At 50.7% G+C, this 14,657-nt stretch overlaps 1 protein-coding gene across 1 annotated transcript in view; it reads right to left on the minus strand.

Moving 5' to 3' along the window:
• The window catches only part of LOC147722868 (uncharacterized), a 31,039-nt gene extending 18,337 nt beyond the window's left edge, over positions 1–12,702 (minus strand). Inside the window, exons 1-2 of the mRNA XM_086967403.1 lie at positions 11,850–12,702; positions 7,505–7,514 (exon numbers count right to left, since the gene is read on the minus strand). Coding sequence (XP_086823529.1) covers positions 7,505–7,514; positions 11,850–12,702 — 863 coding nt within the window. The remainder of the gene's footprint in view (positions 1–7,504; positions 7,515–11,849) is intronic.
• Between the last annotated feature and the right edge of the window lie 1,955 nt (positions 12,703–14,657).

Below are 14,657 nucleotides of genomic sequence, written 5' to 3' on the forward strand. Positions count from 1 at the left end.
GTTTGCGGGTGGCGTTCTTGAGGGCTGTCATGTTCTCTGTTGTCTGGTCGTGGCGCCAGGCTTTCTCGAGGGTGCAGCAGGTTTTCTTGGAGTTTTTGAGGTCGTTGGTGAACCACGAGGCTTTCTTGCAGCCGGGTCTGCTGGGAGGGTTCTTCAGTGGCACAAGGTCATCGGCGCAGTTGGTGAGCCACTGTGTGAGGTTGCGGGCTGCTTCGTTGGGGTCCCTCATGTTGGTGACAATATGGTATTGCAGCACTCCACTTATCACAACATGTAAAGTCTTTTGATAATTAATTCAGCACTTCAGCAATATCAAATAGTCCAAAGGCTCTTGAGAGTTTCTTCTTTTATTTGTTTATATATCCAACTCCAATCCCATGCCAACTCGTTTCGCCGAGGTTATTGACAACCATGCGGCTTCGTCAGGGCTCAACTTGGCTTTGTAATTCAACCTCCTGTTCTGCCACTAAATTCCACTCCAGTATCCTTTCTCTAATTTTCCAGATTCCATCAGTACCAAATCCGTTTCAAATCCGTTGTCCTGTATATGACAGGCTGGGCGTATACTGCGGCGTTATGGCTAAATCTCTGTGTATCCCACTTCACATCAAATTGGTGGTAATCCAATCTTTTTATTGCCAATTCTGTGAACCAACCATGTTTCTCGCCGCCGCCCGTTTATTACTCTGATTCCGTACTCCCGTGTGTCTCCCGAGTCTCCCGAGTCTGTTGTCTGGTCGTGGCGCCAGGCTTTCTCGAGGGTGCGGCAGGTTTTCTTGGAGTTTTTGAGGTCGTTGGTGAACCACGAGGCTTTCTTGCAGCCGGGTCTGCTGGGAGGGTTCTTCAGTGGCGCAAGGTCATCGGCGCAGTTGGTGAGCCACTGTGTGAGGTTGCGGGCTGCTTCGTTGGGGTCCCTCATGTTGGTGGGAGGGTTCTGGCTGAGGGAGGTGGTGAGTTGGTTGGCGGTGATCTTGCTCCAGCTTCTGCGGGGAACCTGTTGCGGGTGGTGGTGGGTCGTGGTTCTCCTGAAGTTGAAGTGGACGCAGCTGTGATCTGTCCATGTCGGGGGCTGAGGAGGTGTTCATCCAGGTTTCTGTGAGGAAGGCGACGTCTGGTGATGTTGTGTCAAGGAGGTTCCAGAGTTCGACGGCGTGTCTGTGGACGGAGCGGGTGTTGAGCAGGATGCACTTGAGGTGAGTGTTGTTGGTGTCTGGCTTGGCGGGAGCGGTGCAGGTTTGGAGGCAGCTGAATTTGCAGGCTTGGCAGGTGAAGGGTCCGTGGGTGCGTTTCGGGATGGCTCGGTAGCAGGCAGGGTTCCGGGCGGCGTTGAGTGCGTGGAGGGTGGCGGCGTTGTAAGTCCGTCGTGTGGGCAGGCATCATCGGGGGCCAGGGGTCCTGGCTCTGGGCGCGGTCCAGGCACGGACAGGCGCAGATGGGCTTGCCTTAGGCGCGCCAGGGGTGCGCCCACTGCGCGAGTCCGCTTTGTGGCCTCCATATGAGGGCAGGGAGGGAGGAGAGCTGGAAGGTGGGAGCGGGGTGGCCAATGGGAGTGAAGGGGGTGGGGCCGCAGGGGCTGAGCAGCGTGGGAGAGCCTGGGAAAAAAACGGCGGGAAAAGACGGCGGGAGAGGGACAGCAGAGCGCAGGGGTACAGAAAGCAAAACACAGGAGCACAGAATGAAAAAAGAACAAAGTGGCACAGAGGCCAGGCGCAGGGGTACAGAATAAAAAAGGGAGCGAGCAGGCAGGTGGCAAAAGCGGTTCAATCCACAGGGGGCTGCGTGGCGGATGGGGGGAGCGACCCGCCTGGTGACAGTGTCAAAGGAGCTACTGTGAGGATTTTGCGGTTGACAGTTAACAGCTGACAATTGGAATTCGGCATTTGACTGTTTCTGTCAGGACCGCAGAATGCTCCAAACAAGACTTGAATTCATCAGAAATAAAGCATTTTTTACTGGGGAGTTAATCCTCGAGTATTACGCGCTGCACTTTCATGTATTTAGATGCCAAGTCATTCAATATATATTACGCGCATTAAAGTTGAAATGCTTGAAAGTCTCTCACATCATTAGTCATGCAGATAACAATCTGCTTTCTTAAATCCCGCCTTAATTTTCAATGATCTCCTCTTATACACTGACCTCGTTTTTCAAATTCCTTCAATTTTGCTGCGAGGTTAAACTGTTTGTTTCATGAGTATTCCTCGCCTCTTTTACCAATATCAGCACGTGGGTGTTTGCTGTGTTGGCCCTCGTCGCCAATTTGTAAGGATGAAGCTGAAGCGGTTCAAATTGAAAACTTTATTGTAGCCTAATACACCAACGCAGCTGAGGTCAGGAAGGGAGCGCGGGGAGGCGTCCTGTCACTGGAGTCATCAGCTGGGGTCTGTCAACATTCCAGAACGCTCAGCTGATAACAGGGAGGGAAGGGTTACGGGAAGAGAAGGGGGACATAAAGCAGCACACTGTGACGTGTGCACAAAGCGTTTACATAACTTTTGTAAATACAACACAAGTCTCTGTTTCTGGTGATAGAGTCTTTTGAGGGGCTCGTATCGAATTATGCGGGAGCTCCACTCCGGCTGTATTTGATGGGTACATCATTCCAAGACATGTTTTCCAGAGAAAGAATTGAACGTTACTAGTTTCTGTAGCCTTTAGTGCCACCTAACGGTGCAGGCGAGGTGGTACCATCTCATGAATGAACAGGATTGTACTCCATCACCTTAGATGTAGGTTAGTGACAGTAGCACACTTGTACACAGTTGCATAAAAGGTGGTACACTTCATTGTGCCATAGCTGATGGGGCAATGTCTGTTCTCGCTTCAAGTGTTTGTAAATGTATTTGTTTGCGGTGGATTATTATATATATATATATATATATATATATATATATATATATATATATATATATATATTTTGAAACCCACGATCAGGCTCCTCAGGGTTTTTGCCCCGTAGTCGGTTGGTGCACCTCCGGCTGGAACCCACTGCTGGTATGTTAATTGCTGCAAATCCAATTTCTTGGTAATGATGCATTCTCAGAGACTAGATGTCTTCACCAAAGATTTATTAACTGCAAAACCGCTATGCGTTTCAACACGAACAAAGTCTTGGTCACGCAATTTCATTGCAGCAACAACCGTGCATAAATACAAACGTAAAGCATAGGTAAACACAGACAAAGGACTTCGTTACATCACTAGACCTCAGTGCTGTCAAGTAACTTGGGCGCCATTTTTGAAAGATGTGGAAAACTATATAGTTCCCTACTCATTTCATTAAAGTGTACAATTTACACATTTAATCAGAGCGGCAATCTGTAATATTAACCAGTTATTGACAGACATGATTGTGTAAATGTTAAAACCAATTTTGATTAATCATTTTGCAACTACATGATTTTGCACATTCAATAAAGTTTTGTATATATCCAACAGTGTCAAGGCTACCACCGTCGTCGTTTTTTTTTTAACATGATTCCAATGTAACAATTGTATGGAGCGACCTATGACCCTGCTCGCAGGCAGGTCGCTCCCCACGCTGCTGCACGGCTCTGCCTGCATTATTTTTGCCTAATCTTGTATTTTTCCCCTGTGCCTAACTTGCTTTCTTGCCCAGACTTGTTTTTATTCCCCTGTGCCTGTACTTGCTTTCTTGCCCAGACATGTTTTTATTCCCCTCTGCCTGTACTTGCTTTCTTGCCCAGACTTGTTTTTATTCCCCTGTGCCTGTACTTGCTTTCTTGCCCAGACTTGTTTTTATTCCCCTGTGCCTAACTTGCTTTCTTGCCCAGACTTGTTTGTATTCCTCTGTGCTTGTACTTGTTTTCTTGCCTAAACTTGTTTTTCCTTCCTGAGCCCAGTTCTCCCGCGGCCCGCCAGTTTTTCCCGCCGCTGCGTCCCTGCGGCCCCACCCACCTGCAATCCCATTCGACGCCACGCTCCCGCCTCCCAGCTGCTCCTCCCTCCCACATCCCATCATATGGAAGCCGCTGGAGCACCTAAGGCAAGCCTGTCTGTGCCCGTCCGTGCCAGGACCGCGCCCAGCGCCAGGACCCCTGGACACCACGAACTCCACGACACCGCTACAATGCCAGAACCCTCCACGCACTCAACACCGGACCATCACACACCTGCTTCCTGGGCGCCCCGAAGCGCATCCACGGAGCTTTCACCTGCCGGAACTACAGCTTCACAAGCATCCGCCCCACCATGCTGCCGACCAGGAAAGAACCCAACCACCTCAGATGCATCCTTCTCAACACCCGCTCCGCCCGAAAACATGCTGTTGAACTCTGGGACCTACTTGACTCAACCTCCCCAGACGTCGCCTTCCTGACGAGACCTGGCTGAACCCCGCCTCGGCACCCGAAATTGCCATAGCCATCCCGGAAGGCTACAAGATCACCCGCAAGGACCGCAAGAACAGAGCGGGAGGAGGAATCGCCATCGTCCATAGGAACACTCTCAGAGTCTCGATCAACACCGACGACACCCTCAGCACCGCCGAACACCTGCACTTCCAGATCCACACCGACCCCAACACCACCCTCAGAGGAACCCTCATCTACAGACCGCCCGGACCCCGACCACAGTTCAGTGACTCCATCGCAGACTTCGTCAGCACACAAGCCCTCGCCTCCACGGACTACATCCTCCTCGGGGACCTGAACTTCCACCTCGAGAACAATGACCACACCAACTCCACCACCCAGATTGACAACCTAGCCAACCTCGGACTCAGACAACTCGTCACAACACCCACCCACTCCGCCGGTCACACGCTTGACCCCATCTTCTCCCCAAGCCCCCACGTCTCCTTCAACCATACCACTGAACTCCACTGGACCAACCATCGCTGCATCCACTTAACCTTCAAGAAACCCACCACCGCACCCAACAGATGCCTCACCGCTGCTGGAGCAAAGTTACCGAAGACCAGCTAACCACCACCCTCGCCCAGAGCCCACCCGCCGACCATACCGACCCTGACACCGCGGCCCGCAACCTCAGACAGTGGATCAACGACTGGGCCAACACCCTCACCCCGATCAAGAAACCCTCCAACAATAATACGAACAAGAAAGCCAGCTGGTTCACTGAATACCTTCGGGCCTCCAAGCAAACCTGCCGAAAGCTGGAGAAGATCTGGCTCCGTGAACGAACACCGGACAGCCACGCCGCCCACAAGAATGCCACCCGTAGACACCATCACCTCATCAGATCCGCCAAAAGGGCCTCCTTCAAAGACCGCCTAGACAACAACGCGCACAACAGCAAAGAGCTCTTCAACATCATGAAGGAAGTCTCCAACCCCAGGTCCAACACCAACGACGTCCCACCCTCGCAAGACCTGTGCGACTCACTGTCCACCTTCTTCCACCGCAAGATCACAGACATCCACAACAGTTTCAACGCCATAACCGCCCCGACAACCACTGAGTCCTCCGCCCCAACGACCACCACCCGCACCAACCGCCTGCTCTACTGGACCAACATCAACGACGATGACACCATCAAAATCATGAACACCATCCACTCCGGATCTCCATCAGATCCATGCCCACACCATATCTTCACCAAAGCCAGCACATCCATTGCACCCCATCTCCACAAAGTCATCAACACCTCCTTCGAGACAGCAACCTTCCCGGAGAGCTAGAAGCACGCTGAGATCAACGCCTTACTCAAGAAACCCAAGGTAGACCCCAAGGACCTCAGGAACTCCGGCCCATCTGCCTGCTCCCGTTCCCGGCAAAGGTCATGGAGAAGACCGTCAACGAACAACTGACCTGCTACCACGAGGAGAACAACATCCTGGACCCTTCCCAGTCTGGGTTCCACAGCAAACACAGCACCGAGACTGCCCTCATCGCCGCCACTGATGACTTCAAGTCCCTGCTGGACAACAGAGAAACGGCGTCCCTCATCCTCCTGGACCTGTCAGACACCTTTGACATGGTCTGCGACCACACACTACAAACACGCCTCCACAACGCCGGGATCCAAGAAAAGGCCCAGGACTGGACCACCTCCTTCCTCTCCGGCAGAACACAGAGCCTCGGCCTTCCCCCCCTTCTGCTCCGAAGCTACCGAGATCATCTGCGGCAAACCCCAGAGCTCATCCCTAAGCCAAACTCTGTTTAACATCCACATGGCACTGCTCGCCCACGTTGCCCGTCTGCACGACCTCAGCATCTTATCCTACGCCGATGGCACCCAGCTGATACTCTCCCTCACCAAGGACCCCCACACCGCCAAAACCAACCTTCACGAAGGAATGAAGGCCGTTGCTGAATGGATGAGGAACAGCCGACTGAAGCTGAACTCGGACAAGATGGAGGTCCTCATCCTCTTATCCAACCCTTCGGCCTGGGACGACTCCTGGTGGCCGACCGCACTGGGAACCGCTCCAAAACCCACCGACCACGCACGCAACTTAGGGGTCATCCTCAACTCCACCCTCTCCATGACTAAACAGGTCAGCTCCGTCTCCTCCTCCTGCTTCAACACCCTCTGCATGCTCCGTAGGATCTACATGTGGATCCCTACTGAAACGAGAAGAACAGTCACCCAGGCCCTTGTCAGAAGCAGGTTGGACTATGGAAACGCCCTCTACGCAGAAGCCTCGGCCAAACTCATGAGAAGGCTCCAACGCATCGAGAACGCCTCTGCACACCTGATCCTCGACATCCCTCGCCGCAGCCACATCACACCCCACATGAGAGACCTGCACTGGCTCCCGGTCAACAAGAGGATAACCTTCAAGCTCCTCACCCATGCACACAAGGCACTCCAAAAAAGCGGACCAACGTACCTCAACAGACAACTCCGCTTCTACACCCCCACCCGTCAGCCACGTTCCGCCGACCTCGCCCTCACTACAGTCCCCCGCTTCCGAAGAGCGACGTCAGATGGCAGATCGTTCTCCCACCTCGCCGCAAAGACCTGGAACACCCTCCCCATCCACCTACGGCAGACCCAAGACCTGCTGACCTTCAGAAAACTCCTCAAGACCTGGCTTTTCGAGCAGTAGCAGCATTCCTTACCCCAGCACCTTGAGACCCTCATGGGTGAGTAGTGCGCTTTACAAATGATATGATTGATTGATTGATATCCTGGTTTGTATAAAGTTATTCAAACCTAGTAGGTCTGTTAAGACCGCCACCCGCCAATCATAGTGTTACCTGAACGGGAGTTCTGTCAGTGACCACAGTGAAACCGGTAATGTTGCCAATAACAACATGCCGATTTATATTGAAAATTAAAATGGACTAGTGCCTGTATATTGGTCCCCGGCTATATCAGTATTGGGGCATCATCTTCCTTCGCCAAGTGGCTTAATAGAGAAATACCCCAATGTCCAGTTTACTACTGTTTGTAAAGGAAATTAAATGTGTCAAATAACAGTACCATCTGTTATAAAAGTGCTCCATTGTCTCTTACAAAACTGCAGGTGCACTCTAATGAGTAAATTGTACAGAACGACCTCAGGAGTACTTACTGGTGGCTTCCTAAAGTAATTGGGATGCAATAATGAAGATATTATAATCACACTTCCAACAAGCCAGGACTATTGGCTTTACTTTATCAATGCTTGTTAGTTGCATAAGATAAAATAAATAATCAACAACTATGGATGTGGAGTAACTATTGCCAGGGCCAAAGGGAGTTCAGAAGCTTATTTTAATATTATGCACGCCAATTGGTATTTTACCCGCCAAGGAAGTAAATGTGCATCGAGGGAAAGAGGACACAAAAGTGCACTTTCCCAACTCGTGAGCGCGGCGCCCCTGGCACCTCATAGCGGCGCACCGGGGTGCCGCGGCGCACAGTTTGGAAACCACGGATCTAACCTGTTGTTTGGGAGCAGCATGTTGCCTGGCTTATGGACCTCAACTCCTCGTCAGAGGTGGTAAGCACTACTGAATGCAGCTACCACTACAACAGCTAGGGATCTCTGAAGAATTTTATCTTATTTCTGACCGACTGAATTATTTTTAGAGCGCTATTATGCCGAGGTGTCTTGGTGCTGTAGGATGGAAAGAGAGGAGTTGGATTAGGGCAGCACGAAAAGCCAGGTCTTCAGTGCCTTTCTGAACTTAGCTATGCTCTTTTCGGAACGAAGCGAGGATGGTAAACTGTTCCAGAGCTTGGGGACTTGATGAGAGAAAGATCTGCCGCCCCAACAGACTCTCTTAGTCCTGGAGATGTACAGTAGATTTTGGGAACTGGATCTGAGTGAGCGCTCAGGTACATATGGGGGAGGAAGATTGGAGAGCTGTTTGGAGGTCAGCCCATAGAGGGATTTGTGGGCCAGGCACATGACCTTGAATTGAATTCTTCTCCTGACCGGAAGCCAATGGAGTTCACTAATTGCTTTGGAAGTAGGGTGTCGTTTGGGGAGGTTAAGCAGTACTCTGGCCGCTGCATTTTGGATTGACTGGAGTCGGTTAAGTTGTTTTTCGCCGGCACCTATGTACAGGGCATTACAGTAATCTACCCTGGACATAATCAATGCTCCCACTACTGTTTTCCTCAAGGAGAAAGGGATGTAGGGCAGGATTTTTCGGAGGACCTTAAATGTAAAGAAGCAGGCCGAAGTGACCTGGTTGATTTGGGCTGTACAGGAAAGGTCCTTGTCCATTATTAAACCTAGGTTTCTGACCTTGTTGGCCGGAGCCAGGCAGATGCCAGCTTCTGGGGGAGACCAAAGATCGTTCCAAATGGAGGGTTTTTGGCCAAACTCGATCCCCTCAGTTTTTTCAGTGTTTAGTTTGAGGAAGTGAGCGTTCATCCATTTCTTAACATCTGACAAACAGTTCCTGAAACTGGTGGCGGTGGCTTCTACCGACTGCGCCAGTGAGACTACCAGTTGGGTGTCGTCGGCGTAAGAGACTAAATGTAGGCCATGGGTTTTTATCAGTGCAGCTAGGGGAGTGACATAAAGATTAAAGGGGGTTGGTGACAGAGCCGAACCCTGAGGGACTCCACATGGTAGAAGGAACTCCTTTGAATGGAGACCATCCCAGTGAATTTGGTGGATGCGTGCCTCTAGAAAGGACTGAAGCAATTTTAGGGCAGTGTGTGTGATGCCCAGCGTTCTTAGTCTATTTATGAGGACACCATGATTAACGGTGTCAAACGCCGCTGTCAGATCCAATAGGATCATAGCAGCTCTGCCTCCTTTGTCCATGGTCTGACGAATGTCCTCCGATGCTATGATCAGAGCAGTCTCCGTTGAGTGACAGGCCCTAAAGCCATGTTGTGTGGGGTCTAGTAGGTGGTTGTCCTCAAGGTGTTTGGTTAGCTCCTGATTCATTGCACTTTCCAGAATGTTGGCAGGGAGGGGTAAACACGATATTGGGCGGTAGTATTTAGCTTCCTTAGGGTCTAGTGTCTCCTTTTTAAGGATGGGCCTGATACAAGCCTTCCTCCAACTGCTGGTTAAATTGCCCAGAGATAATTGCAATGTTGAGGAGGGAGGTAAGAGCTTGGCTGATAGTTTCAGGGACCAGGTGTAGAACGTGAGGGGGGCATGGGTCTAGCGGAGAGCCAGATTTAGTCTGTAGGAGTAGGGTGGCGACCTGAGCGTTGCTAAGCTGGAAGAAATTGGGGAGTTCCGGAACTGACACCTGTTGATCTTTTTCGTGGGGGACCTCTTCACAGGTGGGTAGCAGGCGAAGGTCATCATAGACTGTCTGAACTTTCTGCTGAAAGAATTGTGCTATGTTTTCGACAAAGTCTTAGTGAGGTTTGAAGATGGTTTCCCTGGGACTTTTGGCTAGATGTGTGATGGTTTTGAACAGTTCCTTTGAGGACTCTTGAATCTTCCTTGTATAAAAGACAGCCTTAGCTTGCTCTATGGTTAGCTTGTATTTGTGTAGGGCAGCAGTATACTCCTTTCTTGACTGGGGGCTGTAGTCATTTTGCCAAAGCCTCTCGGCCCTCCTGCATTTCAATTTTATCAATTTAACCTCAGGGGTGTACCATTGTGAGGTTGCTGAACGAATCTTGGGTTTTTGGATTCTTCTGGGGCTAGCTTGTCCATTGCCTGTGTGAGCCAGGTGTGGAATTTACGGGCTCCGTCATTGCTATCCGTACTAACGAAGGCAGGTATGTCCCTGCTGAGTGTGTTTGCTAGGGAGGTGGCTTCTAGTTTTTTCCATGGACGGGATTTGGTCGGGAGTACAAGGTCCTTTCTCCTTGCATTTGTCAAAGTGATTGCAAGGGTGAAGTTGATGGCAGCGTGATCGGACCAGGGGAGAGGCATGGTGGACGTGACCTTGATGTGGTGATTATTGGTAAAAATTGAGTCTAGGGTATGGCCAGCCGTATGGGTGGGTCCAGCCCTTAGTTGGGTTAATCCGTAGCTACGGAAGTTATCTATAAGGGTAGTGGTTTCAGTAGAATTGTTATCCTCGAGGTGAAAATTAAAATCTCCCAGTACAGTGAAGGTGGGTTGATCTGAGGTGGACTCCAGGAATGTTAGAAGGGCGTTAGTGAAGGGACCTCTGGGTCCTGGAGGTCGGTATAGCAGGAGGCCTGTGAATATTAATTGGTTGTTAAACTTGACCGAAAAGGATATAGCCTCTTTTTATTTATTTCAGACTCTTATATAGCGCATGGCTACTCAGGAGCATCCCAGCGCTTGTACGGAGCCCAGAGAGTACACAGCGACGGGATCAGGAGCTATTTACATCACTGTATAAATCTAGCTTTATACTCTGCTGAAAACCCAGGTCTTCAATTTCCTTCTAAAGATCAGCAGGTTGGGTTCATGTCGAAGGGGGGGGGGGGGGATAGCGAATTCCACAGCCTGGCTGCGTTCAGAGAAAAGAGACGACCCCCGGTCCTAGATCTACGGACTCTCGGGATCTCAGCTAAATTCTGATCATCTGAGCGCAGGTCTCTCCGGGACTTCTAGGGCCTAATCAAGGTCCTCAGAATGGCCGGACCCTGTCCATGCATGACCCTATGTGTAATACATAAGGCCTTAAAAGAAATCCGTTCCCTCACTGGGAGCCAGTGGAGCTTCTTCGGGGCCGGTTTAGCCGACATCCTCGGGCCAGTGCCTGTCAGGATTCTAGCTGCAAAATTTTGTGCGATCTGGAGCCGCTGGATTACCCCTGCAGGGGCGCCCAGGTAGATGGCATTGCCATAATCTATCCTTGATAGAACCAGAGATTGGACAAGTGTCCTTTTTGCTGCCTCAGGTAACAGGGGGAGGATCTTACGGATCATCCTTAATAATCCAAAACAAGTGGCCGTGGTTTTCCTAGCCTGATAACGGAAGGAAAGCTCTGTGTCACGCCAGAAACCAAGGCTCTTGATCTCTGGTTTCGGCAATGGTCCTAATCCCATACAGAGTGGCCAAGCCTCTGAGTTGTCGAGGGAGGCTCCCTTCCCCAGGAGCATCACCTCCGTTTTTCCTCCATTTAGCTTTAACTGAGACTGATCCATCCATCCCGCGACCGCCTCAAGGCACATCCTCAGATTAACAGAGGAGAACCCGTTCCTGTTCAAGGAGACCACAAGCTGGGTGTCATCAGCGTAGCTCACCAGCTGGATCCCGAAGGGTGCCACTAGTCCCGCTAGGGGAGCCATGTATACATTAAACAGCGTGGGGCTCAGGGAGGATCCCTGCGGAACCCTTCACTGCAATGGTACCGGGCACGAGGAGATGTTTTCCTCGAACACCTTGAAGGCCCTTCCCTCCAGGAAGGATTTGAGCCAACTCAAGGCGCTCCCCGTGACTCCCAAGTTGTTAAGGCGGGCCAGAAGGGTATCGTGGTTCACCGTATCGAACGCGGCGCTGAGGTCCAGGAGGATAATGGCCACGCTCCCACCAGTGTCCAGAATCCTCCTGGATTCCTCCACCACGCTCAGCAGCGCCGTCTCGGTACCCTGCCCTCTCCTGAATCCAGTCTGGGAGGAGTGAAGCAAGTTGTTGGTCTCCAAGAAGGAGGCCAGCTGATGGTTGATGTGCTTCTCAGTAAGCTTGCTAATGCCCGGGAGAAGAGAGATGGGTCTATAATTGGAAAAATCACTGGGGTCAAGTGAGGGCTTCTTTATTAAAGCTTTTACCATTGCCAATTTCCAATCCTTCGGAACGAATCCTGCCCTAATAGAGGAGTTCACGAGATTGGCAATGGGTGTGGATAGAGCAGGAAGCATTGATTTTATTACGCTCATAGGGGCGGGATCGAGTGGAGACCCGCTTTTAACAGAATTGATGAGAGCCGGGAGGGCTTCCTCCTTAAGGATGTCAAAGGCCTCGAGTCGTGGCCTGTCGTTCCCTCCCAATATATCGGAACAACCGGCTGGGCCAGCTAAGGAAACAGGGGGAATATAAATCAAGATTTTTTTGATTTTAGTGTCGAAAAAAACCGCCAGATCTTCGCAGCGGGTGCCGACTTGATCAGGGGAGGAAGGGGGACCAGGAGTTTTTAACAGTGACCTAGCAATCTGAAAGAGCTCCCTCGGAGCATTTGAGGCTGTCTCAATTCTCTGGGCATAGTAAGATGCTTTGGCCCGAGTAAGCGCCGCTTTGTAGAATTTAATAGATGCTCTATAGATGTTCTTTTTCTCAGAGTCGAAACCTTTGCGCCATTGGCGCTCCTCTCTTTTGCACGTTTGTTTCAAGGTCTTAAACTCGGCATTATACCATGGTTGGTGATGATTGATTTTTTTCTTGACCATAGTTTTTACCGGAAGTACCTTATCCAATGATTGAACAAGCCACTGATTGAAATCTGTATTAGCCCCATCCGGATCTGCATTAGGCGGGGGGGCCGTGCTCCCAAGGTTATTTGCCCACTCCTCTCTGTCCAGCTTGGACCAAACCCTGGTCGAGAAAGAGTGAAGAGGTGGGGTGGGGATGCCTAAAGGCAGCTTCCAAGAGAAGCATATGACTGAATGGTCGGACCAAGGGACTGGGAGGGGGTTACTTACTGAGAGCCCTATGGAGTTGGAAAAGATTGGGTCCAGAAGATTGCCACCAACATGCGTGGGGCCAGTGACCCTTTGAGTCAGGTCCATGGCCTCCAGGTCCTTGAGCAGATTAGTGGCTGTGGTGTCTAATACCTGATTGAAGTGGATGTTCAAATCCCCTAGGACCAAGAAATTGGAGGTTCTACTTGCGAGATCCATTGAGGTCTCTATAAGCCCCTCGTGGAATCCGCCCAGGGAGCCTCTGCTTCTAGTCCTGGCTGATGGAGAATGTGTATTTTAAAAATTGACCGGTGAATGATGGCTACCCCCCCGCCTGTAGTTCCCTGTCTGTCCACATGTGCTAAAGAGTAGTCTGTGGGTACTGCGATGTTCCAGTCTGGCCCAGATGAATTAGTGGCCCACGTTTCAGTCAAGAAGGCCAGGTCGACCTCGTTGTCAACAATGAAGGCTTAAATTTCGTGTTTATGCTTTGGCATTGACCTGACATTTAGAAGTATGTTTTTTAAGGATTTGATGTTTGGTTTAGAACGGCAGTTCGAGGGCTGAACGAGGGGGGTGGGGAGAATTTGAAATTGAGCTCGCTAGGTGCGAGATGTGGTAACGTGTAGCAACAGGGTCCACATGAACGAGTGTACGGCTTACCTCTATCAGGGAGTTGTGTCAAGTGTTGACACTCATTGGTCTTAGATTTGTAAGTGTTTCTCTTGAGTAGACATGTTTCATGTGAGCTATTGGAATTTGGGCAGGGGTTAGGGCTCTGGGCGCTGGTCCGGCGCGGACGGGCGCAGACGGGCTTGCCTTTGGCGCGCCTTCGGCGCGTCGCCGGCACGCCCACTGCGCGTCCGGACCAGCATAGGGCTAAATAGGCTCGTAGGCCAGAAGTTGCGGCAGCTAGAGCGCGCGGCACCAGTCCTCCCCACCAAAGATGGCGGCTATGTGGCCTGCTGGGGTCGAGACTGCCCGATATTCCCTCCGCAACAAACAGGACTTCCCGCGGCGGAACGAGGAATGGGGCGTCAATGAACAGGTACAGTTATTGTTCAATAGTGCAAATGCTGTTTAAAACAATGGGCTCTCTAGTGCGAGTTTAAAAAGTAAACAAGTACACAGTTTAGGAACGTCGTAATCACGCTTCTAGTATCCTCAATTGTGCAAATGAGCAAAAGGTTATTCAGTGCAATTTTAAAACAATTTTAAAACAATGTGAACGATAGTACAGGTTTTAAAATATACAAGTACCCAGGGTTCAAAACGTAGTAATCACGCTTCTAATATCATTGATTTTGGCAGCAAAGGTTTGTTAGAGCTGAGAGCGCTGATCGCTTCCCACTCCACTAGCTCCGTCTTAGTATTGCACCAGTCTACTAGGTCCTGTCTAAATAGGCTCGTAGGTCGGAAGTCGCGGCAGCTAGAGCGCGCGGCACCAGTCCTCCCCACCAAAGAGGGCGGCTATGTGGCCTGCTGGTGTCGAAACTGCCCGATATTCCCTCCGCAACAAACGGGACTTCCCGCGGCGGAACGAATGGGGCGTCAATGAACAGGTACAGTTATTATTCAATAGTGCAAATGCAGTTTAAAACAATGGGCTCTCTAGTGCGAGTTTAAAAAGTAAACAAGTACACAGTTTAGGAACGTCGTAATCACGCTTCTAGTATCCTCAATTGTGCAAATGAGCAAAAGGTTATTCAGTGCAATTTTAAAAC

The sequence above is a fragment of the Lissotriton vulgaris genome, chromosome 4_1, assembly GCF_964263255.1.
Source record: "Lissotriton vulgaris chromosome 4_1, aLisVul1.2, whole genome shotgun sequence".
Taxonomy (NCBI): Eukaryota; Metazoa; Chordata; class Amphibia; order Caudata; family Salamandridae; genus Lissotriton; species Lissotriton vulgaris.